Genomic DNA, 16,330 nt, shown 5'->3' on the forward strand with positions numbered 1-16,330 from the left:
AAATCAACGGTCTGGGCAAAAGCCCTTCATCAGGAATGAAGGCAGGGAGCGTCCAGGGCGGAGAGATAAATGGGAGGGGGATGGGGCTGGGGAGAAGGTAGCAGGTATGGTGGGGGGAGGGAAAATGAGGAAACTGGTGAAGTCCACATTGATGTCCTGGGGTTGAAGTGTTCTGAGGCGGAAGATGAGACGTTCTTCCTCCAGGCGTTAGGTGGTGAGGGGATGGTGGTGGAGGAGGCCCTACATGTCCTCAGCAGAGTAGGAGGGGGAGGGGGATGGTGGTGGAGGAGGCCCTACATGTCCTCAGCGGAGTGGGAGGGGGAGTTGAAATGTTGGGCCTCGGGCTGGTGGAGTTGATTGATGTGGGTGTCCCAGAGGTGATCTTTAAAGCATTCTGTGAGAAGGCGTCCAGTTTCCCCAATGTAGAAGAGACCACATCGGGAGCAATGGATACAATAAATGACATTGGTGGATGTGCAGGTGAAACTTTGATGGATGTGGAAGGCTCGTTTGGAGCCTTGGATGGAGGTGAGGGGGGTATGTGTGGGCACAGGTTTTGCATTTGCTGCAGTGGCAGGGGAGGGTACCAGGAGGGGAGAGCGTGTTGTGGGGGGGGGCGTGGACCTGACCAGGTAGTCACCGAGGGGACAGTCTTTGAGGAAAGCAGAAAGGGGTGGGGAGGGGAAGATATCCCTGATGGTGGGATCCGTTTGTAGGTGGCGGAAATATCAGCAGATGATGCGGTTTATGCGAAGGTTTGTAGGGTGGAAGTTGAATAATGTTAGAGGGCCAAAGTGAAGAGGGATGTGGCCAGAAAAACAAAGACATTCCCAGACAGCTGTCTAAAAACAAAACTAAGAAGAACCAAATCATACAAAGTAAAGTAAACAACATTCGTCGGGAATGGAACTTAGCTTATGTTCTGAAATGACTGAACTCATCTTTCTTTTCTCCCAGTCCCACCTAACACTTGCTTAAAATCTATTCAAACTCAAACTTTTTCCAGTTGTGATAAAAGTTCATTGACTTGAAACCTTAATTCTGTTACATTTGCTCCACCATTGCTGCTTTAGCAGTTGACTATCCTGCCTTTTATGTTTCTATTCATCCTGTGTTTTGTTGACATTGTCCATGGAATAGTTGTCACCGGCAATTCTTCTGCTGATGTTCTGCCCACTTACTCATTATCATTTAAAAGGGCTGAGATGCTATAAATTCTATCTGTGTGATTAAGTTCTGTTGGAGATTCAGAACATGTTTCTGTTTTTGTAGTTTTATGATAGTCAGTGTGTTCTGACACTGGAGAAAAAAGATTAACTCATGTTATGGGGAAGAAAAGGTAATAAATGTAAAACGACCCAATGTATTGGGATTGCTTTTGACCATTTTTTTTCCAAAGAAAGCATTTGGTTGAAAAGTTGCTTTAAACGTTGAGTTTATGAAGCAAAGCAAATTCAAGTGTTTAATACAATGATTAAATCATACCAAGCCATGGCTCATTTCCTCAGCGATGGTAAATGAAGAAAAATTGATTGACACGTTTTAGTAATTGACCAATGATTGCCCACTCTAATTGTCACTCAGTTTGATGGTGTGGATTTCCATTGTGCCATGTCATTCCACAGACACTAGCACCTCTCTCCTGCATCATTGCAGTAATCGTTCCTCACATGTAAACAAAAACATTGAAGATAAGCAGATCCTTAAAATTGTAGCATGTGAAACTTTCAGAAGGATAACTGTCATTCATTCAATTGGGCCTGTTAAGACCATAAGATATGGGAGCAGAAATTAGGCCATTTAGCCCATCGAATTTGCTTAACCATTCAATCATGGCTGATAGGTTTCTCAACTCCACTCTCCCCGTTTTTTTCCTCATATCCCTTGGCCTCCTTGACAATCAATAAAACTATCTATCTTAGTCTTAAATGTACTCAAAGACACAATCTCCACAGCCTTCTGTGGCAATGAATTCCATAGATTCAGCATTCTCTGGCTGAAGAAGTTCCTCCTCATCTCTGTTCTAAAAGGTCTTCTCTTTACTCTAAGGCTGTGCCCTCAGGTGTTAGTCTCTCTGACCAATGGAAATATCTTCCCAAAATCCACTCTGCCCTGGCCATTCAGTATTTGGTAACTTTTCAGCTGGATCCCCCTTTACCCTTCTAAACTCCATCGAGTATAGATGAGGAGTCCTCAAACGTTCCTCATATGTTAATCTTTTCATTCCTGGGACCATTCACATGAACCTCCTCTGAACGCACTTCAGGACCAGTCTCTCCTGAGATATGCACACTATACTCCAAAATTGATCTGACCAGAGCCTTGTAGAGACGCAGAAGTAAATCCCTACTTTTATATTCAAGTCCTCTCAAAATAAATGACATCATTGCAATTGCCTTCCGAACTATGGACTCAACCTGCAAGTTTACCTTGATAGAATCGTGGACTAGAACCCCCAGTCTGTTTGTACTTCAGACTTCTGAATTTTCTCCTTATTTAAAAAATAATCTATGCCTCTATTCTTCTGACCAAAGTACATGACCTCACACTTCCCCACATTGTACTCCATCTGCCGTTTCTTTGCCCACTCTCCAAACCTGTCCAAATCTTTCTGCAGCCTCTCCACCTCCTCAATGTTACCTGTGCCTTTACCTATCTTTGTATTGTCTGCAAATTTAGCCAGACTGCCCTCAGTTGGGGCCCTTTGAAATAAATTCATCTTTTTTTTCAGGAAGAGGCACATGTGTACATAAGCTCAAAAATCATTGTTGTCCAAATGTTATGGACTAGGTGAGACCACTCAAAACATTCTTAAGCAGGCAGCCCAGACCATAATGCCAACGGTCTTTTTGCAGCAGAGAGCGGCGGTAGCTGGGCGGAAATGAAGTCGGAGTGCAAAGCCGGTCGGGAAGGTAAGTGATTGTTATTTGAGTAGAGAAGGAACCCGAGACACTACATGTGTAGTGTCTCCCACCCTCCCTCCTCCTCTAACCTAAAAAAAAAAGGTAAGCTACTTGGTGTTCTTGTTTTTGGAGACTAAGTGTAGAGTTATGGCAGTGCAGCAATGGAATGTTCCTCCTGCAGGATGATTGAGGTAAGGGTGACCACCGATGCTCCTGCTGACTTCATCTGCAGGAAGTGCAGCCAGCTCCAGCTCCTCACAGACCGCTTTAGGGAACTGGAGCTGGAGTTGGATGAACTGAGAATTATTCGAGAGGCTGAGAGGGTGATAGATAGAAGCTAATTACACCAGAGAACAGAGCTAGCTGGGTAACAGTTCTTTTTAAAGTTTTTGCCTAAAACTGTCAAAATTAACCTTCCTCCAATTTCGAGCTTCCACTTTTAGAATTGATCTATTCTTTTCCATCACTATTGTAAAAATAATAGAATTATGGTCGCTGAACCCAAAGTCCTCCCCCGCTGACACCTCAGTCATCTGTCCTGCCTTATTTCCCAGGAGTAGGTCAACTTTTGCACCTTCTCTAATAGGTACTTCCAAGTATTGAAACAGAATATTTTCTTGTACACACTTAACAAATTCCTCTCCATCTCAACCCTTAGCGCTATGGCAGTCCCAGTCTATGTTTGGAAAGGTAAAATTCTCGACCATAACCACCCTATTATTCTTATAGATAACTGAGGTGATTGATCCTCAACAAGAGCAGCCATCTCCGTTTTTTCTCACTGTGACACAAATACATGGTGCACTTTTTTTATGCTGTTTCCTATTTGTTCCGTTTATTATACTTGTCAAACATGGCCTGCACGCTCAACTCAATTCCGATATTCACCTTTTTTCTCTCTTTTGGACAAAGTTCTCCATGATAGAGTCAGCAGCGTTATAACCCCAACTTCATAAAACCGAATACCATTATGCAGTTTGTTATTGAGCAAGTGCTGCTCTATAGCTTTGGCCGGGACCTCTGTCCTCGCACTGCAGGAGATCGACAGTGGCTTCGATCTTTCGTGTTTTGTTCATAGTCAGACTTGCCCATAGTACAATTTGAACTGAGCACTTATCAGTTCCAGGACAACGTTTAGTCCCCTGTGCCCTTCCCTTCTGTACACAGTGCACAATATTCAATCTCCCTCACACATGATATATTAAATCCTTACCGGGTCGCTAAGTCATATCCTGACGTCAATTCGAATCTGTCCACCAGCAGACGACTGTAAAGATAGCAAAACCTCCGCGCTTTTTGTCACCATGCACTCATCATGTGCCCAATAATACCTCATTTTAATTAGTTAACGTGCTTTGTTTTGAAATACACGTATTTACGTCGGAAACTTCGCAGCCTCACCACTGATACTTTTCACTCGCGAAGCCCAAAAATGTCCTTCGTACAAGTTGGATAATATTCCAGTCCTGTTTCCAAGGCACTGTTTACTGCCCGGTGACATTCCCTTGTGTACACAGTGCATAATATTCAATCTCTCTCACACGTGATATTGATAACATTTCTCACGAGAGGAACACATTCTCTCCCATTTTTCGAAGTTGCCACCTTTTCTCTCATCGCCGACAATGATTTTCGCCTGCCAAGAAGATGACTGCCCATTTTCTTTCACTCCCTGCGCATCTGAAACAGGTCACCACGAAAAAATGCAACTTTCCCCTAACACCTGCAACCTTCCTCTGCCCAACATGCAACACTGCTGTCGTTTTTGATATTGCTGTTCAGGAATAAGACTTCTGGAATGTATGAGATAGAGATGGGATAGAGCGGTGAGAGGTTTGGGGGAGAATGGGACTTGTGGTGTAGGTGGCACTGTGGTAAAATTTATCGGGAGAAATGGAGAGGTGGCTGCTAAGAGTGGAGTGAGTGCATTCCGCGGGCGGTGGGATGGGGAGGGGGGGAGGGTGCGTGGTGGCAGGTGTATATCGCGGGAGATTGGTGACAAGTGCGCTATGACATTGGAGGCCATGAGACTTCAGCTGATGCAGTTCGCTTTGCATTCCGCAGTACGCTTCACATCCGCCAAAGGAAATATGAAAGAAAATTCGTGTTATTTTAAAGAAAGAAAAATACGAATAATTGTCGGAGAAATAGTCTTCGTGGATGCAGCTATCTAAACCGTTTGGCCCTTAAGAAATCAGACTGCACACCGGTCGAGCAAAATCATCGACTAAATATTGAAAAGCTTCGCATAAGTACGTGAATGTATGTTTGAGGTGGGTCTCCCTTTGCAACTGCAGGCGCATGGACGACATTTGAGACATTCGTCACTGCATTGTATACTTTACAGATCACTTGCTAAATCTAAGCTGGAGGATATTGTCCTGGTTAGAACTGGATACTTTAGGAACCCTTTAGTACAGTATGATGCTTATGAGGACTTTTGCACGACACAACTCGGAATGTGGTTTGCGTTTTATTGAAATGTAGCAGAAGCGGGCTTGCCCACCTCAGGGCAGGTATGCGTAGGGGAAAACCTACGCGAAATATTTGAGATTATATGCTGTTTTTAATAAGGAAAGTGGAAACAAATGTTTTGTTTCGTGAGTGGCGATTTAACCGAAGGCAGTTTTTTTTTAATTGTCAAAGGATTATGCTGTGTTTTAGCCATCGGGATTTGCGAACCTGAACAAATTACCTGAACAAGTGATGGAATCAAATTATATTAACTGTTACAAAGCAATTCATTATACATTTAATTGGAACGATTTTATAGGTCTATTGAGGAATAGGGCATGGGAATCAACTGGACAGTTTTCTCATAAAGTGCCCACTTGGGTATCTGTTAATGTGTCATTATGTACCTTTAAGATCTGTTTTATTAATTATTCCTTTTAATTCGGATTGGAAATGTACTATTGTTCTCTGCAGATATTAAGAAATAAACCAAAACCCAGACTGAGTTTCTCTGACAATGAGGAAGTCATGAAAGCAATGTTAAATATGCGAATAAATCATGTGAAAACTGTATTGTAAACAGCGTTTGGAAAAACGTAATTGAGACGATTTGTCTCGATATACTTTTTGCTTGTATCCGTCATGGCATATCTCATTATTTTAAATATATATCATTAGAAAGAAGCCATTACTTGTGTGAAGTGTTTGACAGTCAGAAAAGTTGTCAAAGTTACATGTAAAGGGGGACAAATAGTCAATGGTAGTCGTACCCTTTTAAAGTGATTTTAAATAAGTAAATGAATATATTAGTAGCATACTTTTTTTCCCCAGAAGTAGATGGTATTTATGTTGTGCAAGGTTAATTAAAAATTATCTATGTCCTGAAACAGCCTCGCTTTAAATGCTTGAATTGGGCTGGACTCTGCGTGACGCTTCGTACCAATAGAAAGCACGGTTGCTCCGAGAGATCTACCCTCCTTCATCTCTGATCGGACTCGAGCAAGAAGACAAAGGACCTCTGCAGCTAAATATTGCGGCGTTATTCTGCAAGGCGGAGGTTGAATATTCACGTTTGTTTTCAACTTTGACATCGCTACTTGCAGTTATTATGGCTTCTCATAAAAATAACTGAGTGCAAACGGTTCAAGACAAATTTCTATTCCGTGTATACATCGATTCAGCAATAAAATAGCATGGCAGAAGGACGGAGCTTAGCATCGCGCACCCTGCTTTGTTTACTTCGCTTATTTTTCGTCACTGATATTGTTTTGGGGCAAATTCAATATTCAATTCCGGAGGAACTAGAGCATGGAGCTTTCGTGGGGAATATTGCCGAAGATTTAAAGTTAAGTATTAGGAGACTGGTCACTCGCAAATTTCGTCTCGTCACTGATGAGACGAGTAAATACTTCGATGTCGACTTAGAAAATGGGATTTTATTTGTTTCTGAAATAATAGAAAGAGAACAAATTTGTGGGCATATTTCAACCTGCGTAATTTCATTTGAAGTTGTGATGGAAAATCCTTTGGAAATATATAGCGTTGACGTGGAGGTGAGAGATATAAATGACAATTCACCTACATTTGTAAAGGACAAGATTTTCGTGGAAATCGCAGAGTCATTTGCCCCAGGAGCGCGCTTTCCTCTGGAGGGCGCACAAGATTTGGATGTAGGCAGCAATTCTGTCAGCGCTTACCGGATCAGTTCGAATGAATACTTCGGTCTCAACACACAGACCCGAAGTGACGGCAGTATAGTTGTTGAGTTGTTATTAGAGAGGTCTTTGGACCGAGAAAAAGATTCGACATTTCATCTTGTACTGACGGCGATGGACGGTGGCATTCCGGAGCAATCGGGTACAGCCGAAATAATAGTTACAGTTCTGGATGCGAATGACAACGCGCCTGTGTTCGAACACGAAAAGTATGAAGTCAGCTTGCTCGAGAATGTCCCGCAAGGCTTTTTGGTCATCCAGCTCAAAGCGAATGATGCAGATGAAGGGACGAATGCTGAGGTACAATATTTTTTCAACACACATACATCTCAAAGGGTGCGTCAGCTGTTCAGGCTGAACGCTGAAAGTGGAGAAATTGAAGTTCAAGGTGTTCTAGACTTTGAAGAGTCAATTGTTTACGAAATTGAAGTACAAGCTGCAGATAAAGGCGCGTTATCACTGGCGGGACACACTCAAGTCCGGGTCACATTAATTGATGTCAATGACAACACGCCCGAAGTTAAAGTGACCTCCGTATCCAATGCAATCCCTGAAGATGCGGCGTTAGGTACGACAATAGCTTTAATTAGTGTAACGGATAGAGATACTGGAGACAATGGGCGAGTTGATTGTCAAGTGCTTACGGGCAGTCCTTTTAAACTCCAAGAATCTCTGAAGAGCCAGTATAAGTTAATTACAAATGGCATACTAGATCGTGAAATGGTTCCTTTGTACAATGTGACTATTATTGCTTGGGACGCTGGGATTCCACCTCTTTACACAAATAAAACTATTGTGGTGTTCGTAACAGATATAAATGACAATACGCCGAGGTTTACGCAGTCTTTATATACTGTATACGTGAAAGAGAACAATGCTCGGGGTATTTCATTCTTTACAGTTACGGCTTTGGATCCCGATTTTGGACAAAATTCGCGCGTATCCTATTCTATTCTGGGTAACCAATACGAAGATTTTTCAGTTCCAATTTATATTGATATTAATTCCAACGATGGAAGCATCTATGCGCTACGTTCTTTTGACTATGAACAAACAAAAAGCTTTCAAATTCGCGTGCAAGCAACGGATAATGGAATTCCTAAACTGAGTAGTAGCACTACTGTTACTGTGACTGTTCTCGATGAAAACGACAATGCCCCCGTAATCATTTCTCCTATAACGAGAAATGGTTCGGCGACGTTGCAAAAGGTACCTCAATCAGCATTTCCGGGATATTTAGTTACCAAGATAATCGCGTCTGATGCAGATTCTGGCCAGAATGCACGACTTTCCTTTCAATTACTTGGAGCTACAGACAGTAGTCTAGTCAGTTTAGGGCCTCAATCTGGGGAAATCAAGTTAGCTCGGCCACTTACTGATAAAGATCTCACTACACAACGTCTGAATATCCTCGTGCAGGACAACGGAGAGCCAAACCTTTCGAGCAAAGCATCCTTATTTTTTTCAATAATGAGCAGCGCTAATGAAACATTCGTTGAATCGCGTGATTTCCTTAAGAAAACCGAGTACTTTTCAGATCTTAATTTCTATTTAATAATTACTTTGGGGACAATTTCCTTGATATTTTTTGTGGCAATTATCATCCTTTTTGTCGTTAAATTGCGTCAAGGTACACACGTTCGTGACCCCTGACCTATCACCTCCATCCCCACCCCCATTCACCTATTGTACTCTTTGCTACCTTCTCCCCAGCCCCACCATGCCCCCATTTATCTCTCCATCCCGGAGGCTCCCTGCCTCTATTCCTGATGAAGGGCTTTTGCCTGAAACGTAGATTTTCCTGCTCCTCAGATGCTGCCTGACCTGCTGTGCTTTTCCAGCATCACTCTGATCTAAACTCTGGTTTCCAGCATCTGCAGTCCTCACTTTTGCCCATTTGGCCTTTTGAGCCTGTTCTGGCATTCAATATAATCATTGCTGATCCTCTGACTCAATTCCCTGTTCCTGCTATGTCCCCATACTCTTTGATCCCTTTAACCCTTAGAACTGTTAATTATTAAGAAAGTTAATTAATGTTCAAATGTTCTACTCTATCCTCTTCCTACTCGGTCTATTATTCCAATAATGTTTTTCACTGTCTTTATTTTGTTAACTGGGCTTGACTTGATATTGTTGCAATAGGCTTTCAGCTTTGGACCCTGCAGCGGGTTGAGATTTTTCATCTGATTGACTCAGGAGACTTTCTTGTCCTGTTCACAAGGATCTTAGCTGCTGTTTGGATCTCTAATTTACAGCAATGCACCGTGTAAAGATTCATGGAAATTAAATGGACAAGGAAATGTCTGAATTGCAACAGTTATGTGCTTCAGTAAATGTTGGCCCAGAGGCTGACAAGAACAGACCTCAGGACCTGAAGAGGATTAGTATGTACTGCATGCAACAACAAAGCAGACTCACCTCGAATCACAGAGCAGCTACAGGAAGAGACTACACAGGCCATTGTATAGGTGTCACTGTGTGTAAGAGCAATTCTCTTCCACCTTCCTGCATTGCACTACAAATATTTCCTCTTCAGATTTTCTCCCAATTTTCTTTTGAAAGTCATGATTAAATCTGCCTCCTCCAAACTCTCATACCGGAACCTGTGCAGTTTTAAAAGGATTTTCCTCAAATCACTATTCTGTCCTTGGCCAGTCATCTTAAATCATTGTCCTCTAGTTCTTGATCCTTTCAGCAATTTGAACAGTTTTTTTTCTGCCTACTTTCAGTTTCCTCTTGATTTTGAACACCTCTATCAAATCTCCTTTCAACCTTCCCTTCTCCAAAGACAGCAGCCCCAATGTCTCCAATCTATCTACATATTTAAAGATGGCCTACCTCTAGAAACATTCTCATTTCTTTTGTGCAAACTCTCTAAAATCTTCACATCCTTCATGAAGTATGATGCTCAGAATTGAACACATTACTGCTGTTAAGGTCAAGCACATGTTTTCTTTTATAATGACTACATTGTTATTGTACTCTGTGCTCCTACTTTTCAACCTGCCTTGCTCTTATGGATGCCTTACACTGGAACACCACTGCTGTTTCTCTCAAGCCCAATTAAAAACTGAAAAATTGAGAGATATGTTAATTTCCTCTCCTGTTTTTGTTTTATCAGATCTTTTATCTCCATATAGAGTGAAAGCTCCTCAAGAGATTTAACATATTTTGTTACAAAGAAAACACTGATCACAATGCCTGTTGCTCAGGAAATTCCGATCCAATTTTCAAAATACATTCCACCCAATGAGACTCATGCTGTTGTCACCATGAGGGGGTCTGTTAATGATGGGATATTCATTATTGTTTTCCTACAATACAAGGCTCTTTGTCTAATCTCCAGTGGATCATTCTCATCTAATGATGCCTTTTGTTCTTTTCCTTTAATGAGAGAAGTTATTAGTATCATGCAAAATGGGAATATCAAGCCAAACTCCTCTGTGATAGCTCAACCATATGAGAAAATACATCTTTCTCATGTTGACAGAAAAAGCAGCACTGTAACAATTCTAGGATCATTTTCTGTCAATTTTTATAATTTTCCCTCACTTTATAATTAATTTTTTTTTAAGATTAGATTACTTACGGGCCCTTCGGCCCAACAAGTCCACCCAGACCCATTCCCCTACACCTAACACTACGGGCAATTCAGCATGGCTAATCCACCTAACCTGCATATTTTTGGACTGTGGGATAAAACCAGAGCAAGCCCGCATAGACACGGGGAGAATGTGCAAACGCCACACAGTCAGTTGCCTGGGGCAGGAATTGAACCCAGGTCTCTGGCACTGCAAGGTACCAGTGCTAGCCACTGTGCCACCCATATGACACATTCTAAAATTACTCCCCAAGATCCCCCCATATACCCCCCCGGCCATCAGCACTATCACTTCTGCAAACTGTCCAATTGTAAAATTAAATTCATTTGTACACTTGCCTATTCCTCTAATAAATCCCTGTGGATACTCACAGTTCATTCAGAGCAGAGGAAATGAATTCAGATATGTGTCTCCATTCAGAAGATCTACACTACTGAGGAATTCAATTGTGGACTTCACTGGTTTCCTCATTTCCCAATCCCCCCCCCCCCCCCCACCACCACCACGACCACCTTACCCCAGTTCCAAACTTCAATCTCAGCACCATCCTCATGACCTGTCCCACTTGTCAATCTTCCTTCCCATCTATCCGCTCCACGCTCCTCTCCAACCTATCACCTTTACCCCTTTTTTCATCCACCTATTGCACTCTCAACTGCTTTCTCCCCAGCTCCACCCCCTCCCATTTATCTCTCCACCCCTGAGGCTTCTAGCTTCAATTCTGATGAAGGGCTCCTGCCCAAAGCGTTGATTTTCCTGCTCCTTGGATGCTGCCTGACCTGCTGTGCTTTTCCAGCTTCACTCTAATCTTGACAATTGAGGAATGTCAATCCTCGGATCTTAACTTTCCATCTTGGGGAAACACAGAGATCAACTATTTTATCAAATTATTATAATGGGATTTGGACCTCTACCTAGAGAAGTTTCAAATCACAAATCATTCACTAATTTCGTGAATGTCTTCCAAGGCAGATAACCATAGTGTATTTTGTCTACTTGAAGCCCACTGTATATGTACATATACCATCAGAGACGTGTTAGAATTTGGGTGTTTGTGGTCAGAGTTGTCTAATCATTTATAGAACATAGAACATAGAACAATACAGCACAGAACAGGCCCTTCGGCCCACGATGTTGTGCCAAACATTTGTCCTAGCTTAAGCACACATCCATGTACCTATCCAGTTGCCGCTTAAAGGTCACCAATGATTCTGACTCTATCACTCCCACAGGCAGTGCATTCAATGCCCCCACCACTCTCTGGGTAAAGAACCTACCCCTGACATCCCCCCTATACCTTCCACCCTTCACCTTAAACACTCTGTTGTACCTGGGGAAAAAGTTTCTGACTGTCTACTCTATCTATTCCTCTGATCATCTTATAAACCTCTATCAAGTCACCCCTCATCCTTCGCCGTTCCAGTGAGAAAAGGCCTAGCACTCTCAACCTATCCTCGTATGGCCTATTCTCCATTCCAGGCAACATCCTGGTAAATCTTCTCTGCACCCTCTCCAAAGCTTCCACATCTTTCCTAAAATGAGGCGACCAGAACTGCACACAGTACTCCAAATGTGGCCTTACCAAGGTCCTGTACAGCTGCAACATCACCTCACGACTCTTGAATTCAATCCCTCTGCTAATGAACGCTAATACACCATAGGCCTTCTTACAAGCTCTATCCACCTGAGTGGCAACTCCCAAAGACCTATGAACATAGACCCCAAGATCCCTCTGCCCCTCCACCTTACTAAGAACCCTACCATTAACCCTGTATCCTGCATAGGGCTTATTCAATTAATGACAGTGCCTTGGGTAGTGTTGTGGAACAGAGGGACCTCGGGGTTCAGGTGTATAATCTTGGACGTTCACATCACATGTAGACAGGATGGTTAAAAAGGTGTTTGGCATGCTAGCCTCAACTGCTCAGTCCTTTGAGTGTAGGAGTTGGGACCTCATGTTGAGGTTGTACAGGACATTGGTGAGGCCTCGTCTGGAGTTTTGTATGGAGTTCTAGTCGCCCTGCTATAGGCAGGATGTTCGTAAACTGGAGAGGGTTCAGAAGAGATTTACCAGGATGTTGTCAGGTAAGCAAGTTTTGACTTCTAAAGGGAAGCTGGTTAAGCTGGGAGCACAGCAGGTTGAGAGGCGACCTTAATGAGGGGTATAGATAGAGTTAATAATAGTGGCCTTTTTCTCAGGATGGGGGATTTCAAGACTAGAGGATACATTTTGAAGGTGAGAGGAAAGAGAATTTAAAAAGACGTGAGGGGCAAATTGTTTACACAGAGGGTGGTTCATATGTGGAATGAACTTGCTGAGGAAGTGGTGGATGCGGGTGCAGTTACGACATTTTAAGGACATTTGGATAAGGACACGAATAGGATAGGGTTTGGAGGGATTTGGGCCAGGAGCAGGCCGGTGGGACTAGTTTAGATTGGGACTGCGTTCGGCGTGGACTGGTTGGATCGTAGGGTCTGTTTCATTGCTTTAACACTCTATGCTCTACCCTTATCCACATGCTTGGTCACCTCCTCGATGAATTCAATAAGACTTGTAAGGCAAGACCTCCCCTTCACAAATCCGTGCTGGCTGTCCCTAATCAGGCAGTGTCTTTCCAGATACTCATAAATCCTATCCCTCAGTACCCTTTCCATTACTTTGCCTACCACCGAAGTAAGACTAACTGGCCTGTAATTCCTGGGGTTATCCCTATTCCCTTTTTTGAACAGGGGCACAACATTCGCCACTCTCCTGTCCCCTGGTACCAACCCCGTTGACAGTGAAGACGAAAGGATCATTGCCAATGGCTCTGCAATTTCCTCTCTTGCTTCCCACATAATCCTAGGATATATCCCGTCAGGCCCGGGGGACTGGTCTATCCTCAAGTTTTTCAAAATGCCCAACACATCTTCCTTCCTAACAAGTACCTCTTCTAGCTTACCAATCCGTTTCACACTCTCCTCTTCAACAATATGGAAAAAGAAACTCAGATAGTTTATTGTATTTGTTAAGAAGCAGCAGGATGGATACGAAGGATAATTTATAGAATCATCGTAGGTTGTAGAAGGAGGCCATTTGACCCATTGTGCTTGCACTGGTTCTTCACATGAACATTATCAACTTGCGCCAATCTACTGCTTTTTCCCCATGCCCTTGCACACTGATTTTATTCAAATAATCATCCAATGCACTCCTGAATGCTTCAATTGAACTTGCCTCCACCACACTTTGAGGCATTACAATCTATATCCTAATTAGTCGCTCAGTCAAAAAGTTACTTTTCTCATATCTTGTTTTTGCAAATCATTTTAAATCTATTCCCTTCCTTTATTGTTCCTTTAATGAGTGGGAACAAGTTCTCCCTATCTACTCTATGCAGCCTGCTTATGATTTTGAAATCCTTTCTCAGAGATCCTGTCTCCAAGGAGTGAGATAATTAGAACAAGAAAATAAATACACAACTTATGAAAGACAAGAATGTTTTACTGAATCTAATGTCATTCTAAAGAATGGAGGAGCAGAGATGTGTTGGACCCCTATAGCTTCTGTGGCTGGTGTTCATTCCTGATGTTTGATATCTTTGGATCTAGTTTTTGGTGATTATTTTTTACTCCTCTTAGACATTTCCCATGGAGGTGTGGGTCATTCCCACGGACTTTTCTTCTCTCCTTACCTCCCCCTGTTTAGTTGCCTTATTTCAGGGGGTTGACAATTTATGCTGTGTCAATTACCTGGATGGCCAGTTATCATGACATCTGGTTGAATGCTATCCCCATTTCCACCTCCATTTGAAGGATAGTTGTCCCTCCTTTTAAGATGAAGACATCTCATTTTCCCAAAGGTTGTGAAGATATTATAGTGATGTAGGTGCAATTGATCTTTGTCATCAGTTTAATAAAACACCATGACATTGGTGACTTTGATGATTCTAGTAACTTAGCCTTTGTTTTTATGTGGTAGAAATTTGGTTATGCTTATCAAGGCATGTTCATACTTTAGGAGAAAGTGAGGACTGCAGATGCTGGAGATCAGAGCTGAAAATGTGTTGCTGGAAAAATGCAGCAGGTCAGGCAGCATCCAAGGAGCAGGAGAATCGACGTTTCGGGCATGAGCTCTTCTTCAGGGCTCATGCCCGAAACGTCGATTCTCTTGCTCCTTGGATGCCACCTGACCTGCTGCGCCATATTCATACTTTAACACAGTTAAATTAGTCTGATGCTACATTGTGAAAGCTAAATATAGAATATGAAAATAATTTAATTTTACTAGGATTCTAATTTCCAAAAGGGAAACTGCTAGGAAGAGGACAATAGAAAATATAGAATCTATGCTTAAACGTTTGTGTAGCTCTAGATCTGTTGCACATGATTGAATATCTAATTGTTTCTGCCTGACAACTTCATGGGAAATTAAGACCTTTACCCATTCTGCTCTAAATATTATGTTGCACGATGGACTGAGATCTACCAGTTCCAGGTTGTCTAGCTTTGAAGCAAAGAATCAAGAAAAACAGGTGGAGATGCCACCAATAACTCTTTCCAGTAACCGGCTGAGAAATAGATTGCCTGCCATGCTAGTCGGGTGGGCAGTTGATTAGTATGTTCCAGGACAGAAGTATCGGAATGTTGTGACCATTCAGTAATTTTGCTGCTGATGGATTAATCTCAGGAATCTGGCAGCTTCATGCAGCCTTCGGTCCTGTAACAGTCTAGGGAAGCTGTCGATGTGGAAGGCTGTGCTCCACAAAGATGGAGGGGCTTGGGCCACACCTGTGAAAAACAGTCAATGCGGCTCCAGTCAGCCAACGCAGTGGCATAATGATAACATCACTGGGCTAGTAATCCTGAACTCAGGTTAATGTTGGGGGGGGGGGGTGGGGGGGCTGATTTCAAATCTCACATGACCAGGACATGAAAATTTAAATTCAATTTAAAATTCTAGCTTAATGGTGGCTGTCATAAAACATCCATCTCCTTCGCAGATGTACTTCAGGAAAGGAATTCTGCTGTCGTCAAATGGTCTGGCCTTAGTTATGACTCCAGATTCTGAGTAATTAAGAATGGGTGATAAATGCTAATCTAGCTAGCAATGCCCATAATGAGTAATAAAAAACTAACTTGAGGGTTGCTCCACTGATACATGTGATGCTTAACAATTCTGATTTTTTTATTTGTTTTAAAAAGTAGCTTAATGTTTTGGTGCCTTCTCAATCCGAGATCCCCTGCAGAAGGCTGCTAAGGCTTCAGACTGGATTGATTCAGAATCATCAGGAGCTGGCCTTCGATCCTTTATTGGACAAAAAGCTTGAAGCTGGCTCATTATAGGGTTGACTCCAGGAAAATCCCTCTTCCAATGTTGCTGCTGCCAAATGCTTTCTGTGTACACTGTTACAGTCTTGATGTCAGGTTCCTGCATGCTCAGGAGAAACTGACTCTTAATGGGGCAGAGATACCTGAGTAGTGGTCATTCATTGCATTTGTTGCAATGCCAACCTCAATCTGATTATGTTTGGGTGGTTTACTAACCGTCTTCTCTCTTTGGCTGGACCTAAGAGTCTGGAAGCTTTACAACGAGACTTACCAAAATGTAATGTCATTCAAAATATAGATTGTCGCACAGGAGCAATTAGGGACAACTTACATTAGTAAAAGAGAC

General features: G+C 42.5%; 1 protein-coding gene across 1 annotated transcript; it reads left to right on the forward strand.

Annotated features, from left to right (window-relative positions):
- The first annotated feature begins 6,376 nt into the window (after positions 1-6,376).
- Positions 6,377-8,725, forward strand: LOC122551940 (protocadherin gamma-B2-like). Its single transcript, XM_043694510.1, has one exon. It carries the CDS (start codon positions 6,551-6,553, stop codon positions 8,723-8,725), a length of 2,175 nt encoding a protein of 724 aa, XP_043550445.1. The 5' UTR covers positions 6,377-6,550.
- The last annotated feature ends 7,605 nt before the right edge of the window (positions 8,726-16,330 follow it).

This window comes from Chiloscyllium plagiosum, chromosome 7, assembly GCF_004010195.1.
Source record: "Chiloscyllium plagiosum isolate BGI_BamShark_2017 chromosome 7, ASM401019v2, whole genome shotgun sequence".
Lineage (NCBI taxonomy): Eukaryota > Metazoa > Chordata > Chondrichthyes > Orectolobiformes > Hemiscylliidae > Chiloscyllium > Chiloscyllium plagiosum.